General features: G+C 43.8%; 2 protein-coding genes across 4 annotated transcripts in view; both read left to right on the forward strand.

Annotated features, from left to right (window-relative positions):
• Positions 1-33: 33 nt before the first annotated feature.
• Positions 34-6,289, forward strand: LOC128594804 (translation initiation factor IF-2-like). The gene is made up of 3 exons (XM_053603659.1): positions 34-487; positions 825-1,430; positions 1,801-6,289. Exons 1-3 carry the CDS (start codon positions 34-36, stop codon positions 1,836-1,838), a joined length of 1,098 nt encoding a protein of 365 aa, XP_053459634.1. The 3' UTR covers positions 1,839-6,289.
• The window catches only part of DAAM1 (dishevelled associated activator of morphogenesis 1), a 193,465-nt gene continuing 172,567 nt past the window's right edge, over positions 498-21,395 (forward strand). Inside the window, exon 1 of one of the 3 annotated variants that reach the window (XM_053601645.1) lies at positions 498-601. The gene's annotated coding sequence lies outside the window, so the exon portion shown is untranslated. Of the gene's footprint in view, positions 744-21,395 lie in introns of all 3 variants that reach the window. The other 2 variants (XM_053601647.1, XM_053601646.1) reach the window with 2 other exon arrangements.

The following is a 21,395-nucleotide window of genomic DNA, read 5'->3' on the forward strand; positions in this document are numbered from 1 at the left end:
GACGTGGGGGTGGGGTGGGGGTGGAGGGAGTCCATGACCACCGAGTCCTACAATTTAGTGGCTATGCCAGTCTTCGTCCTTTCCCAGCTGGAGTCAAGAGAGCCTGGTCAGTTAGAGGTGCCTGGCCGGTGCAAACGGGCCCCAGACCGCTCGGAGCCCGCGCCCGGCGGAGGAGAAGTCAAGTCAACCCGCACGACCGCAGTCGGCCGCCGCCTCCGGCCCGCGCTGCAGCAGCTCGGCTTCTGCGCTACCACCGCTAACCCTGCGAGACTGGAGGGCGGGGCGGGGTGGGGGCGGGGCCCGGAGGGGCGGGGCGGGGCCGCAAGGCCGAGCCCTATGTCGGGAGGTGTAGTTCCGCCAGCGGCGGCAGCAAGGCAGTCCCGGCTCCGCCAGCAGGTCAGGACTACAACTCCCAGGGGTCAGCGGGCCCGGCCGGAGGGTCCATGCGCAGTGGGCGCCACCTCGCATCCTATCAGGCGAGGAGAGGGTGATGTCACCTGCGAGTGGGTAACCTACGAGCGGCTGTGAAGGAAACTGTTTAACCGGATCCCATTGTACCCTGAGTGCAGAGCCGCCTTTCCAGCATGCAGGGGCTGCTCAGGTGAGGGGACGCGCCGCCTCGCCCACCGCGCTCATTCATTAAGCGGCGCCGCGCGGGGGCGCGGGGGCGGGTGTGCTGTGGGGGCCGGACGCTAGGTCCGCGCGGTGCCCTCCGGCTGCCTCCCGGAGCTCTCGGGCAGTAGGTAAATATTAACCCGTCCTTCAGGTTGGGTCTGGGTGGGAACGGGACGGAGACAGCTCCCGGCTGCCAAGCTGAGGCTTAGAAAATGGCTGCAGCAAAGCGAAGCCAGCCCGGAGGAAGGCGCCCGAGGACGAGGGTCCCTCCCTGTCTTTCTGGGGCGCGCGGAGGGCCGGGGGGCCGGGGGAGGACTGCTCGCCGCTCTGCCCCTGGCTCCCCGGGGCTGGGGGGCTGCAGGCACTGCCGCCGCGGCCGGGAGCCCCTGGGCCGGCGCCTCGAGGGGCAGAATCCCGAAGCAGGCTCGTTGGACAGAGGTGGCGACAGGACAGAAGGGACCGTGTACCCCTCCGCGTCGGGGCAGAACCTCCGCCACTCCTGACACCCTCTTTGCAAGACCCATTCGAAAGGGGCGGGGTGATTACAATTCAGGCAAAGTTGGAGTTAAACGTCTCGCGAGGGAGAGGAGGGGATCCGGCGTTGGGAAGGGACCGTGGCGAGGGAAGGCTGCGCCGCCTGCGGACCCAGTTGGAGGCGCCGCAGAGCGCTCCTGCCCGCCGCCCCTCTCGGGGAGGGCACCGCAGTTCCCCGATCGCGCCCTCGGCAGTGAGCACCTGGGCTGAGTCCCAGCACCTGCCCCGGAGCCCTTTGCCAGGAGGAGGTGGGAGGATCGGGGGTGCTGGATACTCTAGTGGTAAGGTTCGCCGTGGATAATCGGGTTTACCCAGCTGGTGCGGAAATCCAGCTGCTTGCGACCCGCTTGCCCTCCGACTGGAGGCGTGCGCGAGGCCCAGAACCCTAACATCCCCTGGATTTCCTATCCCTTTCTACCTTCATTAGTTCGTTTACTCATTCATCAAACCCTGCTGAGGTCTCAAGTTGCTCACAGCCTGTATTTGGGGTATTCCGGCTCTTGCCTTGTAAAATATTTTACTGGGCTCAGGAATAGATTGCTACACTCCGTTCCTTCCTCCCTCGCCTCTGTCCTAGGGAGAGCGTCAGACGCAGATGCCACCGGTGACCGTCTTGCTCTCCCTGAGCTGGTAATTTCTTGATTTGTGCAGGACCCAGAGCGTTGAAGGCGAGTTTGCCTGCAAGATGAATCCCGTTGCCATGGCGACTCCTGCCTTCGGAATCTTAACTGCTGCCACTGCTGTTTGGATTCGCTGTGGCTCTGCGGGCAGCTGGGAGGGCGTGGCCGGTGGGTGTGGCCACATGCCTGCCCTGGGCCCAGCTGCTCTGTCCTTCCCGCCCCTTGCACAGCCCCGGACCCTCCCCATTCTCCTGTGAATGCTGAAGTTTGGACACAGTTCTCAGCCTCCTTTCCCTCTCCACCGTCCTCCCTGAAGCTAATTATTGGGCTCCTTTTTCCTGAGGCAAACTCTGGAAATTACTACTTGAAAGAGGTCTTTCTTTTTTCCTACTGGCCGCATCACTTTCCCAATAAAGTAGCTTATAGTGTTGGACGCGGCTTTCTCAAGAAGGGCTCTCCCATCCCCCTATTCTGCATAGAGGGCCGGGTCACAGGAAAGGTCCTTAATTTGCCCCAGGTGCAGCTGACTGGAAGTGATTAGGGAGAATTAAAAACTGAAGTTGAATGTTGGAAGTCCCTGTCATCCTTGTATTTCTCATGAACTCTAAACGCCGATGCAAGTCTGGAGCATGCAGCGCTCTGGCTCTGGCAGTACTTACCGGCCACCCCACTCTGGGGTGAACCCTTTTCTCCCGCGACCTCGAGGAGGGGCGTATGGAGGGTTTCCTAAAGTTAATTCTAGGTATAAACTCTTGTGATTCTAAGAAACACTTGGACATTGACCTGGTTTTTTTCTACCTACAAAGTAATATGAAGATGAGGGTTTAAACCCAGCTTCTGACACTGTGCATTGGGTTAATATCCGAGCTTTACTTATATGGCAAAAGAGCCTGATTCTTTGTGGCAACTCTTCAAAGATGAGGCAACATTACTATTTCTCATATTGTTTATGCTACCACTATCCCAGTATATGAACTCTTATAATTATTCCTTAGTTTAGATTATGCCTTTTTTTTTTTTTTACAGATTCTTGATGAATGCAGTTATTTGTAACCACATTGTGTGAAGTAAAATTACATTGTATAAATACTTTGTTTCCCCTCTGCTTGCATTTTGTATCAAAGTGTATTGTCACAGAAGTTGCAGTTTGGAGGACAAGTGTGCTATGTGCGTGCCTGTGAATGTGCATTTGTGTGTAGGTAAATGCTGAGGGTACTGTGTGCCCGGTGGTTGACACTCATCAACCTGATGAGGAAGCAGGGCCAGTTGTCATTTACTTTTTATTTTTGTCTTAGAACTTACAATTAAATACAAATTTTCTTCATTTTTCTATTTGTCTCCCCTACTAGATTACAGATTCCATCGGGGTAGGGTCTTCGACTTGTCCTTTTCTGTCTCTTGAGCATTACAGCAATTTGTCCATTGGTGGGTCTTTAATAAATACAGTAGAACCTCTGTATGTTGACCACCCAAGGGACTGTGACAAACAGATCAACACACGAGAGTGGTCAACCTAAGAAACTAGGCCTGCTGTCCTGATTGAACATTTTGGTGCATGTCCAGTCTATGAAAATTAGGTTACCTTAAGGGGGTCAGTGTAGAGAATTGGTCAGCTACAGAGGTTCTACTGCATTTGTTGAATGAATATTAAACATTAGAGCTAATATTAGAGATCTAAGGACTGTATTCTTCCCGCTGAAAGTTTTGTCATCCATTGTAATATTCCCTTTAGCTTTCTGTGAAGCATTTTCACTTCAGTATAAACCAGAACTCTTGTCTGACATTAAGGGCCTGTATGCATTTGAAATAGAGATGTATTTTGTACTTACATGCTTTTAGAATGCATTTACTCACATAGAGAATTTTTTTTTTCTAGTTACAATTTCTTATTATCCCCAATCAGGCATTTCTGGATTCTTCTCAGTTGCTCTGGCCCAGATAACTTTCCCAGGAGCTGTATGACGAGTGAATAGGAAAGAGACCCAGGCTCTCCCTAGAGGCCTTTGCCAGGCCACCAGTGGCTCCCAGAAGAGCTGGGAACAATAGTCCTCTCAGTTGAGGTGGAGCTGTTCTGTGAACAGGATTGGTTGTCCCAGGTGGCTGATGTGAAAGAAGGACATTTGTCCAATATTTGTAACATTCTGTTATCATCCAGTAGTTGGATTCTGTGGGTTTTCAAAAGATAAATTAGTGAGGAGGTGTGCAAGGGAAGAGGGCGTGGTGGGCCACATCCTCGGGCGGTGCTTACCAGAGCTCCCTGAATAAGCTCTGAGGAATTTGAGTCCTGCCTTTTTTTTTGTCATGGACACTTTCTAGGTGTTGAGGAAGTGTGTTGTCTGGTGTAGTTTTATTTGAGCTACTTTGTTTAAAAGATTGCTTTAGTGTTGACACGAGGGTCTTCAGAACAAATAAGATGTTTACAAACAAAGCCCAGTTAATTGAAAGTGTTTCATTTTTGTAAATATTTTGGAGAATGTTATAAAGAGAATCTTGAGCTTTTCTGTGAAACATCTTTTAAAATTACAGCAGCTGGATCAGAGGAAATAAGCTTTTCTGACAAAGGTTGGTACCAATGAGTGCCTTAGAAGTTTAGTTCGGGAAATAATCACAAAGCTTGTAACTGCTGTGGGGCCTGTGGCTTCCAACCATGCTCTGGTATTTCCAAGTGTGAAGTCTATCCTTATACTACAGGAAACAAAGCAAAATGGCCAATGTAGGTTAGCAAACTTGTTTTCTCTCTGGAGGGGGCTGGGCTGTTGGCAATAGAAATGTTGCCTTGTCTCCTTTGAAGAGTTGCCACAAAGAGCCAGGCTCTTTTGCCATGCAAGTAAAGCTGAGATATTAACCAGTCAAAATGAAAGTTCTTCTATTTTGTGATTTTTCCTCTTTGGATGAGGAATGTGGACTAATATCACTTATTTTGGTATTGCAATTTCTAACTTGATAAAGGAGGCAATCTTAATCTAAGTGAACATCTATGTTAAATACATCTGTCTTTAGTGGTTTCCCTGAGACGTCAAGTTTAGAGATAACTGATCACACAGGTACTGTTTAAGCAATTGGAAAAAAACAAAACAAAAAGCAAACAAAAAAGAAATTGGTCCTAAGGATACTTTCTGTATGTGGCTTAGGGTAACATCTGGTTGGCTGATCAGGCTGGGACAAGTTGGGGTGGAGGATACCCCTCTTCGCGTTACATTCACTTAGCAAGGGTACTACTGTCTTCTGTGTGAGTTGTGTTATTTGGAGTAGTGAGGGCTCTTGATAGAGATCAGCATTGAAGGATGGGTCTAAAGTCACCCAGGTCCTCCAAGCTAACACCTCGTTAGGTGCCCCAGCTGGAAGAGGGACAGATAAAGATGAGATGCACGTTGATTGTGGTGATTTACATTCTACCTTAGTAGACTCTTTTTGTAGCCAAAGGAAAGAAAGTATTACTTTTTACTTTTCTAGTAACCTTTCCACCATTCTGGAATCATAAAACAGGGCGTTCCAGGGAGAGTTTGCATTCACAGAACATGGACTTACCAGCCACCCTCAGCTCTGGTGGGCTTACCTTCCCTGTAGAAGTTCCTCCTCTCCATGGGCCTCTGAGGTAGCGGCTGCCCCTCATCTGCAGCGTGCACCTTCTGACTGTCTAAATTCTTATGCTTTCAGATTGAGCCCAGATGTCACAGCTTCCAGGAAGCCTTCCCTGCCTGTCCCTCAGCTGTCACATGGCCCCTTCCTCCTTAGAGCCCTAGCCTGATGCACAGCTCTCACCGTTAGTGTGGTACTGGTAGAGCGTGTGAGTGCTCATGTTATGCACGTCCTTTCCCGTACTCACGTGGCTACATCACTGACTCCTCACAGCTGTACCAAGTAGGTACATTTGTCACTGCAGATGTGGAGACGGAGGCATGGAGAAGTTAGGGAACTTGGCCAGCGTGGGTGCCGTGGCCTGTATGTGGCAGGCTGGGTTTGGGCCCAGGCCATCCAGGTCCTTGCACACTGTACTGTTGCTGCCTTGCTTCTGAGTTTCCTGGCTGTTATTCTTGCCTTTCCAACTTGAGTGGGAGGAAGCACAGCTTCCTTTGCACCTCTAATTCTGGGACGGTGTTGGGGGAGCCAGTCCTGGGTTGATTGAGAGTGAATTTGCTTCTTCACTTCCTGGATTCTTATAGTCTGATTCTCTGGAACAGAAAAAGTGGTGTGAGATTAAAAATGTTGCATTTGAGTATTTGAATAATAAAACTTTTGCATTTGAGTATTTGAATAATAAAACTTTTGTGCTGTCTCCTTTTTGCTACGTGAATGATGGGAATTTTGTGAAAAAGGAAATGCTTCTATATTACATCTCTAAATCTATTTGGAGCCTGTCCAGCATGGGACCCTGTTTGCAAAGTGAGATAACTTTTCACCAGGTTGAATCCCTCCTCTGATGAAAGGTCTTCTAACCCAGGGGGGCCACAGAAGCCTGCATTGAGGGGTAGCAGGGCCTATAATTTCTCAGTGTCTCCTTTCCCTACTGTCTTTTAACACAAATTGTGAAAGCTGTTTTGAAAAGAAAATAATGAAAACTAAAAAAAGAAAGAAAACTTCAACAGTACTCAAACAAGTAATCTATGACAATACTGGGTATTGTTAGATATTAAAATAAGCTTCCCCTCCCCCCCACCTCAGAAGAAAGACTTTTGTTTTTATGATGGAGCAAATTGGGTGCCAAATAAACAATTATAATTCTTTTAAACCGAAGCGCCATTGTGAATTAAATGTGGAAAACTTGGGAGCAAGTTGAATTTCCAGTGTGGTTAGTGTGATTTCCTGAGTTACAATAGATCTTTTCCTTTTGGCTTAAAACTGGATATTGTGCCCCTCTGATAATATTTAATGAAGACAATTGACTAAAACACAAGGAAATAATAGGAAAGCTATGCCCTAACAGCAGACTGCCAGGAAGGGACAATGAAAACAAGAGGCTCGTTAGCCATTATCTACTCAAACATAATATGCATTCAACAGATGTTGATTTCAAAAGCTTTTTTTTTCTTAATTATTCATCTTGTTACACTTTCTAAGTATGTCATTCACCTTTGCTAATACCTGAGCTCGTTTTGTTCTATAAATTGCACCAGAACTGGAGTTGAAGTTTACCTGTATTTTGCCAAGGCATGCAATTAAGGTCACCTATTAAACTGGTCTTTGTCCTTTTTTGCATTTATAAAAAAAGTACCTGCAGTGCATTTGAAAAATGTTGCCCATCTAATAGACTTTCTGAATTTAGAGTTAATAAGCAAGATAAGACAGCCCGATCCTAGCTTTGGAGCATCGTTGGGATAATACAGATGCCCATCTTTTATTTTCTGAGATGAGTTCTTATATTCTGGCTTGTTGGCTAAGTTCTGTTTGTTAGTGATGTACAAACCAGGTCAAAAACATGGCGTTAGCTGTGCTTTCTTTTGGAGCCACAAACTGGACCTATAACCCTAGTCAGCCTATTTTTTTTTAAGCTGTTTGTGGTCTTGGCCACAGAGGAGTAGACTGTATGTTGTGGAGTAGACTGTATGTTGTGTACACATCTGTATTTTTGGGGGGTAGGGTGGGGGACAGGGTCTCACTTTGTCACCCTCAGTAGAGTGTGGTGGCATCACAGCTCACATCAATCTCAAACTCTTGGGTTTAAGTGATTCTTTTGCCTCAGCCTCCCAAGTAGCTGGGACTATGGGTGCCGGCCACAATGTCCAGCTATTTTTTTTAGAGATGGGGATTCTCTCTTGCTCAGGCTGGTCTTGAACTCCTGAGCTCAGGCAATCCACCTACCTCAGCCTCCCAGATTATAGGCTGGAGCCACTGTGCCCAGCCACACAGCTGTATTTTAAAATGGACTGGTAGGGGACTGCATAAGTGAAAGGCAAGGCTTTGTCAACAGTTTGCCAAGGAACTGTATGCTTCTGACGGGCATCCTCTGGTCAGGACTAAAGGCGACTTCCTCCAAGTTTGCCAAAGTCATAGCCTCGGTCTTAGAGGAGTGAGAGATGTCATCTCTGTGTGTTTTGGTGCCACTTTTAGGATGATATCCAGTGTCATTTACCACGAGGTGGATTGTTCGTATGTCCCTAGGCTTAAATTTATATTTATTTCCTAGAGTTTGGTAAAACCAAGTAGTATGATGTGTAGAGACGAGTTAAGTCAGAACCTGCAGTTCTGTAACGAAAGAGTTAGACTAGGGACCCTTCTAAAGCCCCAGAATTTATTCCAAACTTACTGCAGGAAGTTAAAGAACATGAAACTGGACAACTTAAACCGTCTGCAGGACCTTGTTGCATTCTCAGGGAAGGTGGTGGAACTGTGGACGCAGACAATGTCTGTTCAAGGCACCCCAGGACAAGTGGCAGATCAGTGGCTGTTACTTGATTCGGGATGACAAGTGGCAGATTAACGGCTGTCACTTGATTCGGGACGATGGTGGCAAAAGCAACAATAGCCTTTCTGTTTTGTTTCCCATCCCGTTTGTGTGGCGGTCATGTCTGCAGTGGAGGTACTTTGCTCAGCACTCGATGGTATTATGAACTAAAAGCCAGAGAGGATGTGGAATAAATGATGGGTTGAAGCCCGTGGCTGACGTTGGGGCGTGTTTTCAGAAGGTTGAAAGAACAGGCTTGCTGTTGTATGTTTGTGTTTTAAAAATTCAAGAATAGAAATTGGATTGATCTAGAAGAACTCCACGACTCCTTTAGGGCTTGAGATACTTTCTGTTAAGCAGGTGACACTTCTCCCTGCTCCTTAACTAGTTCTAGGAACTGTGACCCGAAACTGCTTTACCTATGACATTTTCTACTAATTGGGCTGAGTAAAAACTTTAAGTTTAAATTTGAATTTTAAATTTAACCCGGTTTCTTTGCAGGTTGTGGCTGAGGTGACCTTACTTCCATATTTCACCTGTCCCTGGGTTGTAATTTGCCAGTTTTCCTCTCATGGCCTCCCGGCGGCAGGGTGAGACGGCTGTTCCCAGCCTGCCAGGCTCTGTATCCCTAGAGCCCCAGTCAGTGACCTTAAGATGCAGCCTGTCTTCCCCCTTAGCCCTCTAACTTCGAACATGGGGCTGTGGGCAGCAGGCAGAGGGGAGCTTCCATGGTAATTCTCCCCGACTCAGGTTGTTTTTCTGATGGAGCAAGTTAAGGGAAGGCCAGAGGGAGGTACTGGGTTTTACTTATCACTGTTTGCCTCTGGATGGGCTTTGTTTATGCTGTCTGTTCAGGCCAGGAATTCCGCTAACGGAAAGTACACACAGGGCTTCACTCGGGCTGCTTCTTATATTTCCATCTGCTGATCTGGCTTTCTTCTCTCCAGCCTGATCTGAAAGGAGGGCTGGAGATATTTAACCTGTTCTTATGCTTCAGTTATGTAGAAATGAAATCTAAAAGCTGTAACTTGGGCAAACATAGTAACAACTTTTCTGAGGCGGGAAGAGTAGGTATACATGTAGTCTATGTATAATTCGTGTTTGAAAGAGAGTTTAGTCATGAGCATTTGCCACCTTGAATGAACTCCCCCCACCTTTTGGGTGGTGCTTTGGACTCTCACAGAGGAGGAAAGTAAGCTATCAGTTGCTTTGGGGCTTTGCTATCAGATTTGGGTAATCTTGGCAATTCCTTTAAACTTCTTGGGCCTCTGTTTCCACATCTGTTCGACATAGAATAAGCCAGCAGGGTGCTGTGGCTCACACCTGTAATCGTAGCATTCCGGGGGGCTGAGGTGGGTGACTTGCTTGAGCCCAGGAGTTTGAGGTTGCTGTGAGGTAGGCTGCTGCCAAGGCACTTGAGCCTGGGCAACACAGTGAGGCTCTGTCTCAAAAAACCAAACCAAACAAATAATCATAGAATAAGCTTTCTTCTGGGTAAACACTCTGAATTTTTGTGAGAACAGTATCATCTTAGAATAATTATCTCTCTTACATGACATGGTACATTATCCATAAACCCAGTGTTTATACACTGGCTTTCCCTAAAACAGAGATCAGTAAAGAGTACTCTATTTTTTCACCTCTAGAGTTTCCATCCTTGGCCCCTGTCTTGGTACAATGTACCTGAGACCCTGCTCTTGCTAGAGCTAAACCACTAAGATCCGATCCCTACGACCTTGTTAACTGAGCAGCTTAGGAATCCCATAGGATATAATAGATGAGGGCAGACAGTGTCTTTTGGTGATCGTTGATCATCCAGTTCTGTTCAAATTGATCATCAGTTTAAGCCAGTCTGACCACTAGGAGTCCACAGGGTGAATGCAGCTGACTGTCATGTTTTCTTTGGCCAGAACAGTATTATTTTCAAAAACGGACATATTTTAGTGAGCATTTCCCCTGCTCTGTCTCAGGCCTTACCACATCCTAGTGCCTCCTGCACAGCCATTCAGTTGATGTGATATTTCTCTATCTTCTTGGCCCCTGAAGGTTTTGAGTTTGTGATTTCTATTTTAAACTAAATTGAATTGGGATGACAGATTCTTCAAAGGTTTATCTAGCAGTGAGCTGGCAGATGACCCATTTTTGTACTCTACTACAAGGTCTCCCAACCCTGGTGCTATTGAAATTTGAAATCATATCAGTCTTTGTAGTGAGGAAGAAAGCCTATGCTGTGCACTGCAGGGTGCGGAGCTGCGTCCCTGGCCGGTGCCCAGGCGATGGCCAGCAGCACTTCCACCTCCAGTTGTGACAACCCCAAATGTCCCCAGACATTGCCAGATGTCCCCTGGGGGGGAAATAACCCCTGGTTGAGAGCCATTTGACAGATTTTGGGTAAAGACTTTGAACATTGAACTAGACTTGGCTATTTAGCAATAAATTGGCATCCATCTGGAAACAGAGAGAGTTACCCTGCTGTTTTTATTTATTTGGGCAGTTGGTTAGAGCAGAGTAAAGGTCAGTGGATTGGACCCTTTGGGGTCACTTTTCCATTCTTCCATGACCACAGCCTGGGAGGCCAGCCACATTTTAAGGACATGTCCTTGGTCACATCAGGAGACTTTGTGAGACACTGATGCTGTGTTGGGGTAGGCCCAGCAGAGCTGGTGGGTAAACAGCTTTGAAGCCCATGGCCTGTGTGGGTAGGGCAGTAATGTCATCTGTGGATAAGGCAGATGAGGCTTTGAGGGAGAGGAAAGGCCAGCTCTGCCATTATTGTCAAAGGGCAAAATACTTTAGGAAAAAGAAGTCTTAGTTTTTAAAAACGATAGCAGTGTGGGAAGAGCTTTGCAAGGGATTAACAGAGTGATGGTTCTTCGCTTCCCCCTCCCTGAAGTAAGAACGTTTTATAAACTAGGCTCTAAAACCTCCGTAACACTCAAACTTTGTCTTTCCTTTCACAAAGACATTGATAAGATTGTCAGGGTACAAAGTGAAAATGGGATAAAATTTTGATTAACCAACCCAAGCTTCCCTCTTGAGCAACTAATGCAAAGCTTGTGCTTAGGTGAGTGCACAGCCTCAGCCATGATATAAACAACCTCCTTCTCAGAGGACAGGTGAAACTTCCCAGAGGACCCACAGACCTGCTGCTGTGTCTGCTCTTGCCGTTCTCCACCTTGGGTGCAGTATTACAGTTTTCCACAGTGGACTTAATAAGGAGAGATGATCAGGGGTGCTGATTCAGTAGGCCCAGGGTTGGGGTCCAATCTCTAGTATTCTCAAAGTACTGCAGGTAATTCTGACATTCAGGCAGAACCGAAAACAAGTGAGAAGAGCAAAAGATCTGGGCTTGGGGCTGTGGTTATGGTTGCAAGATGTGTGCTGGGCTGGCTGCCTAGCCGGTCACATGCACAGCTTTGCTTTTATAAATTTCACATCCATTTCAGTGTGAGCATATTTTTTATTGTTTTAGAATTTTGAATTTGAGAAATGGAAAGGTCTTTTACATGTTGTGTAGTGTGCAATGCTGGGGTACACCGAACCCCATGCTTCCATTAATTGTGAAGCTTTATTATATCATGGGAGGTTTACTATAAACCTTAAAGAAAAAGAAACAGAAGCCACCCAATCACAAACGGTCAACAAATGAGCATGCTCAAGATAAAAGTATGAGAGCGAGAGTAGCAATAAATGCTCTTCCTAGCTTCTGTTCCAGAAAGGCATCTAAAGTAACCTAGAAAGGATCTGGGGCAATGATTTTCAATCAGTATGCCGTGAGAGGGTCTTAGGTACGCCTTGCAACTTTGTAATGATCATTAATTAAATTACTTTTGAAACAAATTCAAAGCACAGTACATATATTCTCCCCTCCCCCCCCCCACACTTTATTTGAGACAGAATCTCACTTTGCCATTGAGTAGAGTGCCCTGATGTTAGAGGTCACGGCAACCTCAAACTTTTGGGCTCAAGTTATCCTCTTGCTTCAGCCTCCTGAGTAGTTGGGAATACAGCTGTCCCCCACAACACCTGGCTATTTCCTGGAGCTGGGGTTTTGTCTCTTATTCAGGCTGGTCTTGAACTCCTGAGTTCAAGCAATCCACCTGCGTTAGCCTCCCACAGTGCTGGGATTACAGGCATGAGCCACCGCACCTGGCCTTACCCTTTATTTGGATCAACATAATTTAAATGTACTGCGGAAGTTTAACTATACATTCAAGTGTGCCAGGAGATTAAAAAGGTTAAGAACAGCGATTCTAGGTCATTTCGACCTCTGAGTTCCCTGTCAGACTCTCCTCTGGCTTCACAAATGTGGGAAGGTTGGTTGGTTGCAGGTCTCCTAACGCAGCCTGTGCTGTGGCCAGCACTGCGTCCTTGTTGAGGGCTGTGCCTTTGGCTCACAGTCACAGTGACCAAACGACAGGTAGGGGACAGAATAAAATGACTTTTTTATTTTTTAAAAGATAAGACTTCAGATCCAGGCTGGATGCCGTGGCTCACACCTGTAGGCTGAGGTGAGAGGATCGATTGAGCTCAGGAGCGTGATGTCAGCCTGAGCAAGAGTGAGACCCCATCTCTACTAAAAATAGAAAAACTGTCTAGGTGCTGTGGTGGGTGCTTGTAATCCCAGCTACTTCAGGTGGCTGAGGCAGGAGGATCGCTTGAACCCAGGAGTCTGAGGTTGCTGTGAGCTAGGCTGACACCAGGAAACTCTAGCCTGGGCAATAGAGTGAGACTCTGCCCCCCCCCCCAAAAAAAATAATAATTATTTCAGATCTAGACTTCTATTGTAGGAAGCATAACAGAGCCAAGGAAATGACTATTATGGGAAAATAATATTTGGCATTTTATGGACTATCCCGAAAGCTTTCGAACAACACTTTAAAATGTCACTCGTCATAAAATGTTTTTTCAATGTTAGTTGTGAACATTTTAGACTGCTGTTACGTGTTCCTAGAGAAATCTTCAAGTTTTTCCTTTTTTATTTTTTTTATTTTTTAGGCATAGTCTCACTCTGTAGTCTGGCATAGGGTGTCGTGGCATCACAGCTCACAGCAACCTCAACTCCTGGGCTTGAGCAATTCTCTTCCCTCAGCCTCCTGAATAGTTGGGACTACAGGCGCCTGCCACCACATCTGGCTATTTTTTTAGAGATGGGGTCTTGCTCTTGCTCAGTCTGGTGTGGAACTCCTGAGCTCAGGTCATCCACCTGCCTTGGCCTCCCAGGGTACTAGGATTACAAGCATGAGCCATCTTGCCTGGCCTATGTTTTTCCTTTTTAATAGGGAAATTTTGTTATTGTTATTGTTGTTGTTTTAAGAAATGGACCCTGGCTATGTTGCCTAGGCTGAACTCCCAGCCTCAAGTGATTCTCCCATCTTGGTCTTCCAAAGCGCTGAGATTATAGATGTGCCACCACACCTGGCCAGAAGGTTTGTCTTACTTAAATAAAACTCAGATTATCCTGTCTTCAGCTCCTGAAATAAACAGATTCCCTTGTGCAAAAGGTGAAGGCTCCCCCGCAGTGGAAGGCTCTTTGCTTTCACTGGCAGGTGTTTTCATGTTTTATTTATTTGGAGCATGTTCATCTTGTCAAAGGAATGTTTACAACATCAGTTACAGGAAGCAATACTCTCTCATCCCAAATTAGCTTCTTCAATACAGTAGAACCTCTGTTGTTATGCACCTTTCTAGCTGAACCCCCTCTTCAGTTGACCTAATTTTCAACTTTTTTTTCTTTTTACATAGACCAGACATGCACCACATGTCCACGTCAGTACAGCAGGCCCAGTTCCTTATGTTGACCACCTTTGTGTGTTGACCAGTTTGTCACAGTCCCTTGCGTGGTCAACTTACAAAGGTTCTACTGGATTTCTTGTGCCTCTGGTTGCTGATTTTGAGCCTTGAATGGCCAGGGTCTTCTACTACGAAGGAAATTAGTTTGCGTGACAGTATTGAAGAGAGAAGGACAGTCTTTTTTAACAGACAGAATATGAAGTTTCTTTTGGGGGTGATGACAAAGTTCTAAAAGCAGTAGTAATAGTTACACAATTTGGAATATACCAAAACCCACCAAACTGTACATTTTAGGCAGATGCATTTTATGGTATGTGGAGTATATCTTAATAAAACTATTAGTTGAAAAATATATTAAAAAGAATAGACCAAGTAGACCCTCAGAAGCAGATTTTTAGGCTTTTAGGCCTTTGGGATAATATTACTCACTTTCCCATTTGTTATCTTCATGTACATCTCAAGTTTTCTTCTAAATAAAAATGTGTAAATCCATAACATGGACAAAGAGTAGTTGTGATAATTCCTTAATATTTATGGGCTGTCTGAAGTTTGGAAAACTTTGTTATAACGAAATTTTTATTTTAGTGGAATCTGGCCCATGTTTTTCTCATGCCTCCTAACCATGAACTAGGGTGTTAAAGACTAAAAAGCTTTGTTCTATTTTGTAGCTGCTGTAATGATAAACTAAGGTTTTGTAGATGTATTTGGCTTAGTCACAATTTGCTTTAAACTTGCTCCATTGATTTTGCAGGGTTTCTGCTCTAGAAGCCTTCATATTGTAAAAAGCATCTGAGTACGAACTCTTGCCTCTAAAGCTAACTGTGTGTTGGATGAGAAATATTTCATTTATTGGGGATTATATAGCTCATGTTTTCTCGAATTTGGATTTATGATCCTCTGAGGAACACAGCATTAGGAGTTCATTTGCTGAATGTGTAGATGCTCGGTACCAACGGGGTTATAAACCCGTGTGCAAAGGTAGGGCTTGAGATGCTGGCTGTTTGCAAGTTGCTTCTCTAGGCGTATCAGTTTTTTTGCTGCTAACAAATCACCACAAATTTAGTGGCTTAAAACCATGCCAGGTCAGATGTCTGGACATGCGGTGGCTGGACTCTGCTCATGGGCTCAGCAGGCAAAACCCTGGTGTTAACTAGGCTGCAGTTCTCATCTGGGAATTAGGAGCCTCTAAACTTGCTGGTCGTTGGCAGAATTTATTTGCTCCTGACTGTAGGACCAAGGATTGCTAGCTATGGGTGAAGGACTGGTTTTGGCTCCTAAAGGTCACCCACATTCTATGCCATGTGGTCCACATTGGGGGTTCACAATGCGGATGTTTGTTTTTTTCCACACCAGTTGGAGTACCTGTCTTTGACATCCTGTTCTACAGTCAGCCAGAAAAAGGGCTGATATAAAACAGTTGGCCCAACTGGGTCAGGCCCACCCAGGGCCACCTCTCTGTGATAATATAGTGTAACATAGACACAAATGTGGTATCTCATCACAGTCACTGGTCCCCACCTGCTTTTAAAGTGGGGGGGGGGATTAAACAAGGGGAAGCGTATTGGGATGTCATTAAAGTTCTACCTGTCATATGAGGCGACACATGTTATGACCATTATTCTCTTGACGATTATTAAAATGAAAACACAAAATCCCCAAATCATGAGAATAAATGGCACCTCCCACGTGTTCAGGACCCCCTCTGTCTTCCTAAAATCTTCCACCTCAGATTTATTGCTTCCAAAGGCTACTTTTTTTTGTTTCAAGTGGAGTGAAAATGAAGATTTTTAAAAAAGTTTTCTTATTGAAAGTTTCCTATAAACATACACAGAGAGAGAGAGAGAGACTGATTTAACTAGTGTGAGTATTCTCCCCGTCCCCACAGTTTCCCCAGTTACCAGTTCATGACTGAGTTTTCATCTCTGCCCGTGACCATTTCCCAACAATCTGGGATGGATTGATTGATTGATTTGAGACAGAGTCTCATTCTATCACCTAGGGCTAGGCATCAGCCTTGCCCACTGTAACCTCAAATTCCTGGTTTCAAGCAATCCTCCTGCCTCAGCCTCCTGGGTTGGAAGAACCACAGGCATGAACCACAATGCCTGGCTTCTTTGTCTATTTTTAGTAGAGATGGAGTTTCACTCTTGCTCAGTCTGGTCTTGGACTCGTGTTCTCAAGAAATCCTCCTGTCTTGGAGTACTGGGATTATGGGTGTGAGCCATCCCACTGGCCTTTTGGAATTATTTTGAAGTATGTTCCAGATATCACATACTAACATATGTAAATATTAAGTATTTTAGTATATATCTCTGAAAAACTGGACTCTTAAAAACACAAGTAAAAGGCCATTGTCATATCTAAAATAGTATCTAAATGCATATTCTTAAAATCATGAAGCATCTATTGTCTTACAATTTCCTCTTTTCTTCCCCAAAGTTTGTTCAACTCAAGATTCAAATAAGGTTTGTATAAGTAGTTTTATAGGCCATAAAACCTCTGTAAATCTGTATTTTTCCTTGTAACTTGTGTGGGGGAGGGGGGGACCCTGAGTTATTTGTTCTGCAGAATTTCCCACACTCTGGAGTTCCTGATACAGTGTGTTTCTCTGTTTTCTCTGTTTATTGTAACTTAGTTAAAATAATTGGTGTCTTGTATACTATCTGGTCACTACAGATAAAAAAGCCATTTGGTACACAGTGTGTTCTGGCATCATTTACTAGATCCACATGTGTGTGGATATTTCAAGAAGTGTATTCACTTAGGAGTAAAGCAGATATGTCAGGTTTTTCAGATTATTGGAACTGAGAACAGTCTCAGTGTTATATACAGGGATATGAATTAGTTCAGTTAAAATTTTCTTACAGTATAGCTGGGCATTGTGATAGGCACCTGTAGTCCCAGCTACTTGGGAGGCTGAGGCAAGAGAATCACTTAAGCCCAAGAGTCTGAGGTTGCTGTGAGCTGTGACATGATAGAACTCTGCCAAGGGCAAGATGGTGAGACTGTATAAAAAAAAAAACAACTTTTTTTTTTCTTACAGAAAACACACAAGATATGGATACATTAAGTGATGTTTGGATTTGCTCAGATCTTTGACCTAAGTGTTTTTGTTCAAGTAGGTTTTCAATTTTTTGAAAGGAAAAAAATATTCTTAAAGAAGAAAGAAATTTCAATTCTGAGTTTTGGAAAACTGATCAGATTTTAAAAATTGAAGTCATGAAACGCTTGTTTTTCAGTGGTAGTCATTTTACATCTGTAGGCTCTCCAAAGACATGTCTTTTGTACTTAAAGAATATGATATACTTTATGTATGTATGTATGTATTTATTATTTTTTGAGACAGAGTCTGAAGTTGTTTCTCTGGGTAGAGTGCCTGTGGCATCATAACTTACAGCAACCTCCAACTCTTGGGCTCAAGCTATCCTCTTGCCTCAGTTTTTCCTTAGTAGAGTTGGGGGTTTCACTTTGCTGAGGCTATTCTTGAACTCATGAGCTCAAGCTATCCATCTGCCTGGGCCTCCCAGAGTGCTGGGATTACAGGCGTGAGCCACCACCCGGCCTGTTAGACTATATTTAATCCTCACCATCATGAGCTTCCATTTTTGAAGATGTAATATTTTACATTGTTTTAAGAAAAACATTTTATATGATTGCCACTGAAAAAGAATAAAAGAGGTTATCTATTTAAATTTTATTTTTCAGGAAAAGATGGCCTTGGATTGAGGTAAGAGCATAAAACTTTGAGGATGGCAGATGTTTTCCGTGAAGGGCCAGATAGTAACTATTTCAGGCTTTGTAGCCCCTCCGCCCCTGCCAAGCGTTTAACTCTGCCATTATACTGTAAAAGTAGCCATGAACAATATGTAAACAAATGGGTATGGCTGCAAATAAAGTTCTAGTAAAATTTCATTTAAAAAACAGATGTGGGCTGGATATAGCTCACAGAGAGTTGTTTGCAGACCTCTGCCTGAAAACAATGCCGTTGCTTTGTGACTACTTGAAATTATTGTTTCTCACATATAAACAATGTTTCATATATAATTGTGAGCATAAAGAGCAGGGACTTTAATGAACCATTATGGACTTTAAATATTTACTTTATTGCTACATAAAAATATCAATAATTCAAAAGAAAAGCACCTTCTAGACTAATTTAGTAATACCCAAGTTTGGAGAGTGCCCAGGAGCGTGTGCACCTCTGCAAGCCACACTGCCAGGGCTGGCCAGAGCAAGACAGAGTCAGGACTCAGAGAGGCTTGATTTCAACCAAGTGGTTGTCTAAGTTATGGAAAAATGAGAACCTGTAGACATTCTCCTTCAGCCTCTCTTGATGCGTGTAAGATTGGGTAATTTACGTAATCTTTCTTTGGCTCAGGTATCTCACCTATAAAATGAGATACTGACACCTAATTCTACTCTTACTACAATAAATATTTCTTAATTTTTTTTAATTCCTTTTTTTCATATTGAGACGGAGTCTCACTTTGTCACCTTCAGTAGAGTGCGGTAGCATCATAGCTCACAGCAACCTCAAACACTTGGGCTCAAGCGATTCTCTTGCCGCAGCCTCCCTAGTAGCTGGGACTACCAGCGCCCACCACAACGCCTGGCTATTTTTTGTTTAGCAGGCCTGGGTCAGGTTTGAACCCACCAGCCTTGGTGTATGTGGCCGGCGCCCTAACTATTGAACTATGGGCGCCAAGCCAGTATTTCTTAATTGGTAGGAGAAACAATCCACACTCCTAGAATGTAGAATATGAGAAGTTTTTTGGTTTATTTTTTGTTTTTTTTTTGAGATAGGGTCTCACTCTGTTGCCCAGGCTAGAGTGCTGTGGCATCATCATAGCTTACAGCGACCTCAAACTCCTGAGCTCAAGCAACCCTCCCACTTCTGAGTATCTGAGACTACAGGCACCTGCTACCACGCCCAGCTAATTTTTTCTATTTTTGGCACAGATGGTCAAACTCTTGTTCAGGCTGGTCTCCAATCCCTGACTTGAAGCAATCCTCCCACTTCAGCCTCCCAGAGTGCTAGGATTACAGGCATGAGCCCCCACATCCAACTAGAATGTGACTCAGTAGAATCAAACTACTTTGAGGAGGAGACAAATAAGAAATATTAGAAATTAAGTCTCATTTCCTAAATTCTTGACAAATCATTTTATATTATTTTTAGCTACATATATTATAGCACAAAATACTGTAGTAGACTTAGGAGTGAAAGAAGAATCTTGATGGGGTTTGTTTTGTTGAATTAGTAAAACATATTTACCAAAGCTTACATTTGTTTTAAAACATAATTTGGTTAATTATTTAATTAGTCCCTCTCCTTCATTTTCATTAGTATCTTGGCCTATATGCAGAACCTGATTGATTTGTAGACAGCTGGTACTCAAGAATAATTTTCAAAGAGTTCAAAAATAAGATTCTCAAAATTATGGAATAGGGCAGCTCCTGTGGCTCAAAGGAGTAGACGCTGGCCCCATATACCGAGGTGGTGGGTTCAAACCCGGCCTCAGCCAAAAGCTGCACAAAAAAACCCCAAAAGAATAAAACATATGCCAACAATTTTATTTAACTCACTAATTAATAAGGGAGCTGGTAAGGTGTTTAGACCCATTCATAGCAGAATTTGAACAGATCTATGTCTGTCTGTCTGTGTATTTAGCTGTCATCTAGCCACAATCAGAAATGGTAAAGTAAGTTTGTTCCTCTTTGTAACAGGTTAGTATTCTCAAGGGTCATCATTCCTATGGCTAAATTCATTTGCTTTGCTTTGGACCAGCATCATTACTTCACTGTGTGTTTTTTGCAAGTAAATTCCTATCACTACAAAACTGTGAAATAGTCTGGACAGCAGGTTCTCAAACTTGTCAGTTTTAGACCCTTTGACCCTATGAAAAAATTGAAGATTCCAAAGGGTTTTGTGTAATGTATTTATCTACTGGGAGTTAGAACTTTAATGTATTTGTTATATTAGAAACTTTAGAGTTAGAAACTTTACAACTATTAATTCATTTAAAACATATTAGTAACAAAACCTATTTCATGTTATCATCTGAGTGATCACTTCATAATGGATATTGAATATTCTGGGAAATCCTACTGTATACTTATTGGCAAATGAAAATGAAAATTGCAAATAACATCTTAATTTTATTACGAAATTACTTTTGAACACACTGAAAAGTTCTGTGGCTCTTCAGGGTTCCCTGAACCACACTGTTGAGAACCACTGGCCTAATTAAAAAACAAGTCACAGACACTCCCTGGAGGGCCCAGGAGGCTGCAAGTAGCACTCTATTGAGAGGAGGCCTGGTCAGCCCTTTTGCCCACTTGTAAATGTTTTTCTTCCTTACAATAGTCCCTTCTCTGAGAAATGTCCTGCTCAGCATGAGAAGTTTTCAAGGACATTCTGAAACTATCAGAAATGTATTTTATTTTTTGTTTATGATATTATATTAATAACACAGGTTCACTGGGGAAAAAATGAAAAAAATAGGAAAATTATAGAAATGGAGAAAAATCTTATGAAATTTGAAAAATATTATTGATTGTACATTATCTGCACTCTTTTACATCTTTCCCCCAACTAAATGTTGTCTTAAGTGTTTTTCATGTTATTAAAACTCTTAATAAATTTCTTAGATGACTGAATTTATTTCTGTTTTATGCTTAGCACAGAGTAATCCTTTTCTTGGTGTTTTCCCATTAAAATTATGAACATCTTTTTCATGTTTTAGATTATTTTTTAGGATGAATTCTTCTAAATGAGACAAAATATATGTAATTTAGAAGTTTTTTGTAAGTATAGATAGTCCCCAACTTATGATGATGTGTCAGCATAAGATTTTTCACATTATGATGATAATGATTATGATTTCACATTATGATGATAAGATTTTTCACATTATGATGATGTGAAAGTAGTGTGCATTCAGTAGAAATTGTGCTTAGAGTAACCATGAGACCATTCTGGGGGACAGAGGAGTCACCCTGGGTAGAATGTTGTATCAGAGCTCACAGCAACCTCTAACTCTTGGGCTCAAGTGATTCTCCTGCCTCAGCCTCCCAAGTAGCTGGGATGGACTACAGGCACCTGCCACAATGCCTGACTAATTTTTCTATTTTTAATAGAGATAGGGGTTTCTCCCTTGCTCAGGCTGGTTTTGAACTCCTAAATTCAAGCGATTTCCCCCCCCACCCCTCGGCCTCCCAGAGTCTGGGATCACACGTGTGAGTCACCACACCACCAGCCTCCTGAAGTCTGGGACTAAGGTGTGAGTCATCACACCACGAACCATTCTGTTTTTCACCTTCAGTCCAGAAATTTATGTGATATTCCAAGCTTTCTGATGAAATAGTCTTTGTGTTACATGATTTTGCCCAATTACAGGCTAATGTACATGTTCTGGGCATGTTCGAGGTAGTGTAGGCGTAGCTATGAT

Source organism: Nycticebus coucang, chromosome 9 (genome assembly GCF_027406575.1).
Source record: "Nycticebus coucang isolate mNycCou1 chromosome 9, mNycCou1.pri, whole genome shotgun sequence".
Taxonomy (NCBI): Eukaryota; Metazoa; Chordata; class Mammalia; order Primates; family Lorisidae; genus Nycticebus; species Nycticebus coucang.

Coding starts and splice junctions, on each gene's coding strand:
- LOC128594804 (XM_053603659.1), top strand. CDS start 34: ATGACCACCGAGTCCTACAATTTAGTGGCTATGCCAGTCTTCGTCCTT. Junction 488..824: donor TCCTATCAGGCGAGGAGAGG/GTGATGTCACCT, acceptor GCTGAGGCTTAG/AAAATGGCTGCAGCAAAGCG. Junction 1,431..1,800: donor GGGTGCTGGATACTCTAGTG/GTAAGGTTCGCC, acceptor TGATTTGTGCAG/GACCCAGAGCGTTGAAGGCG.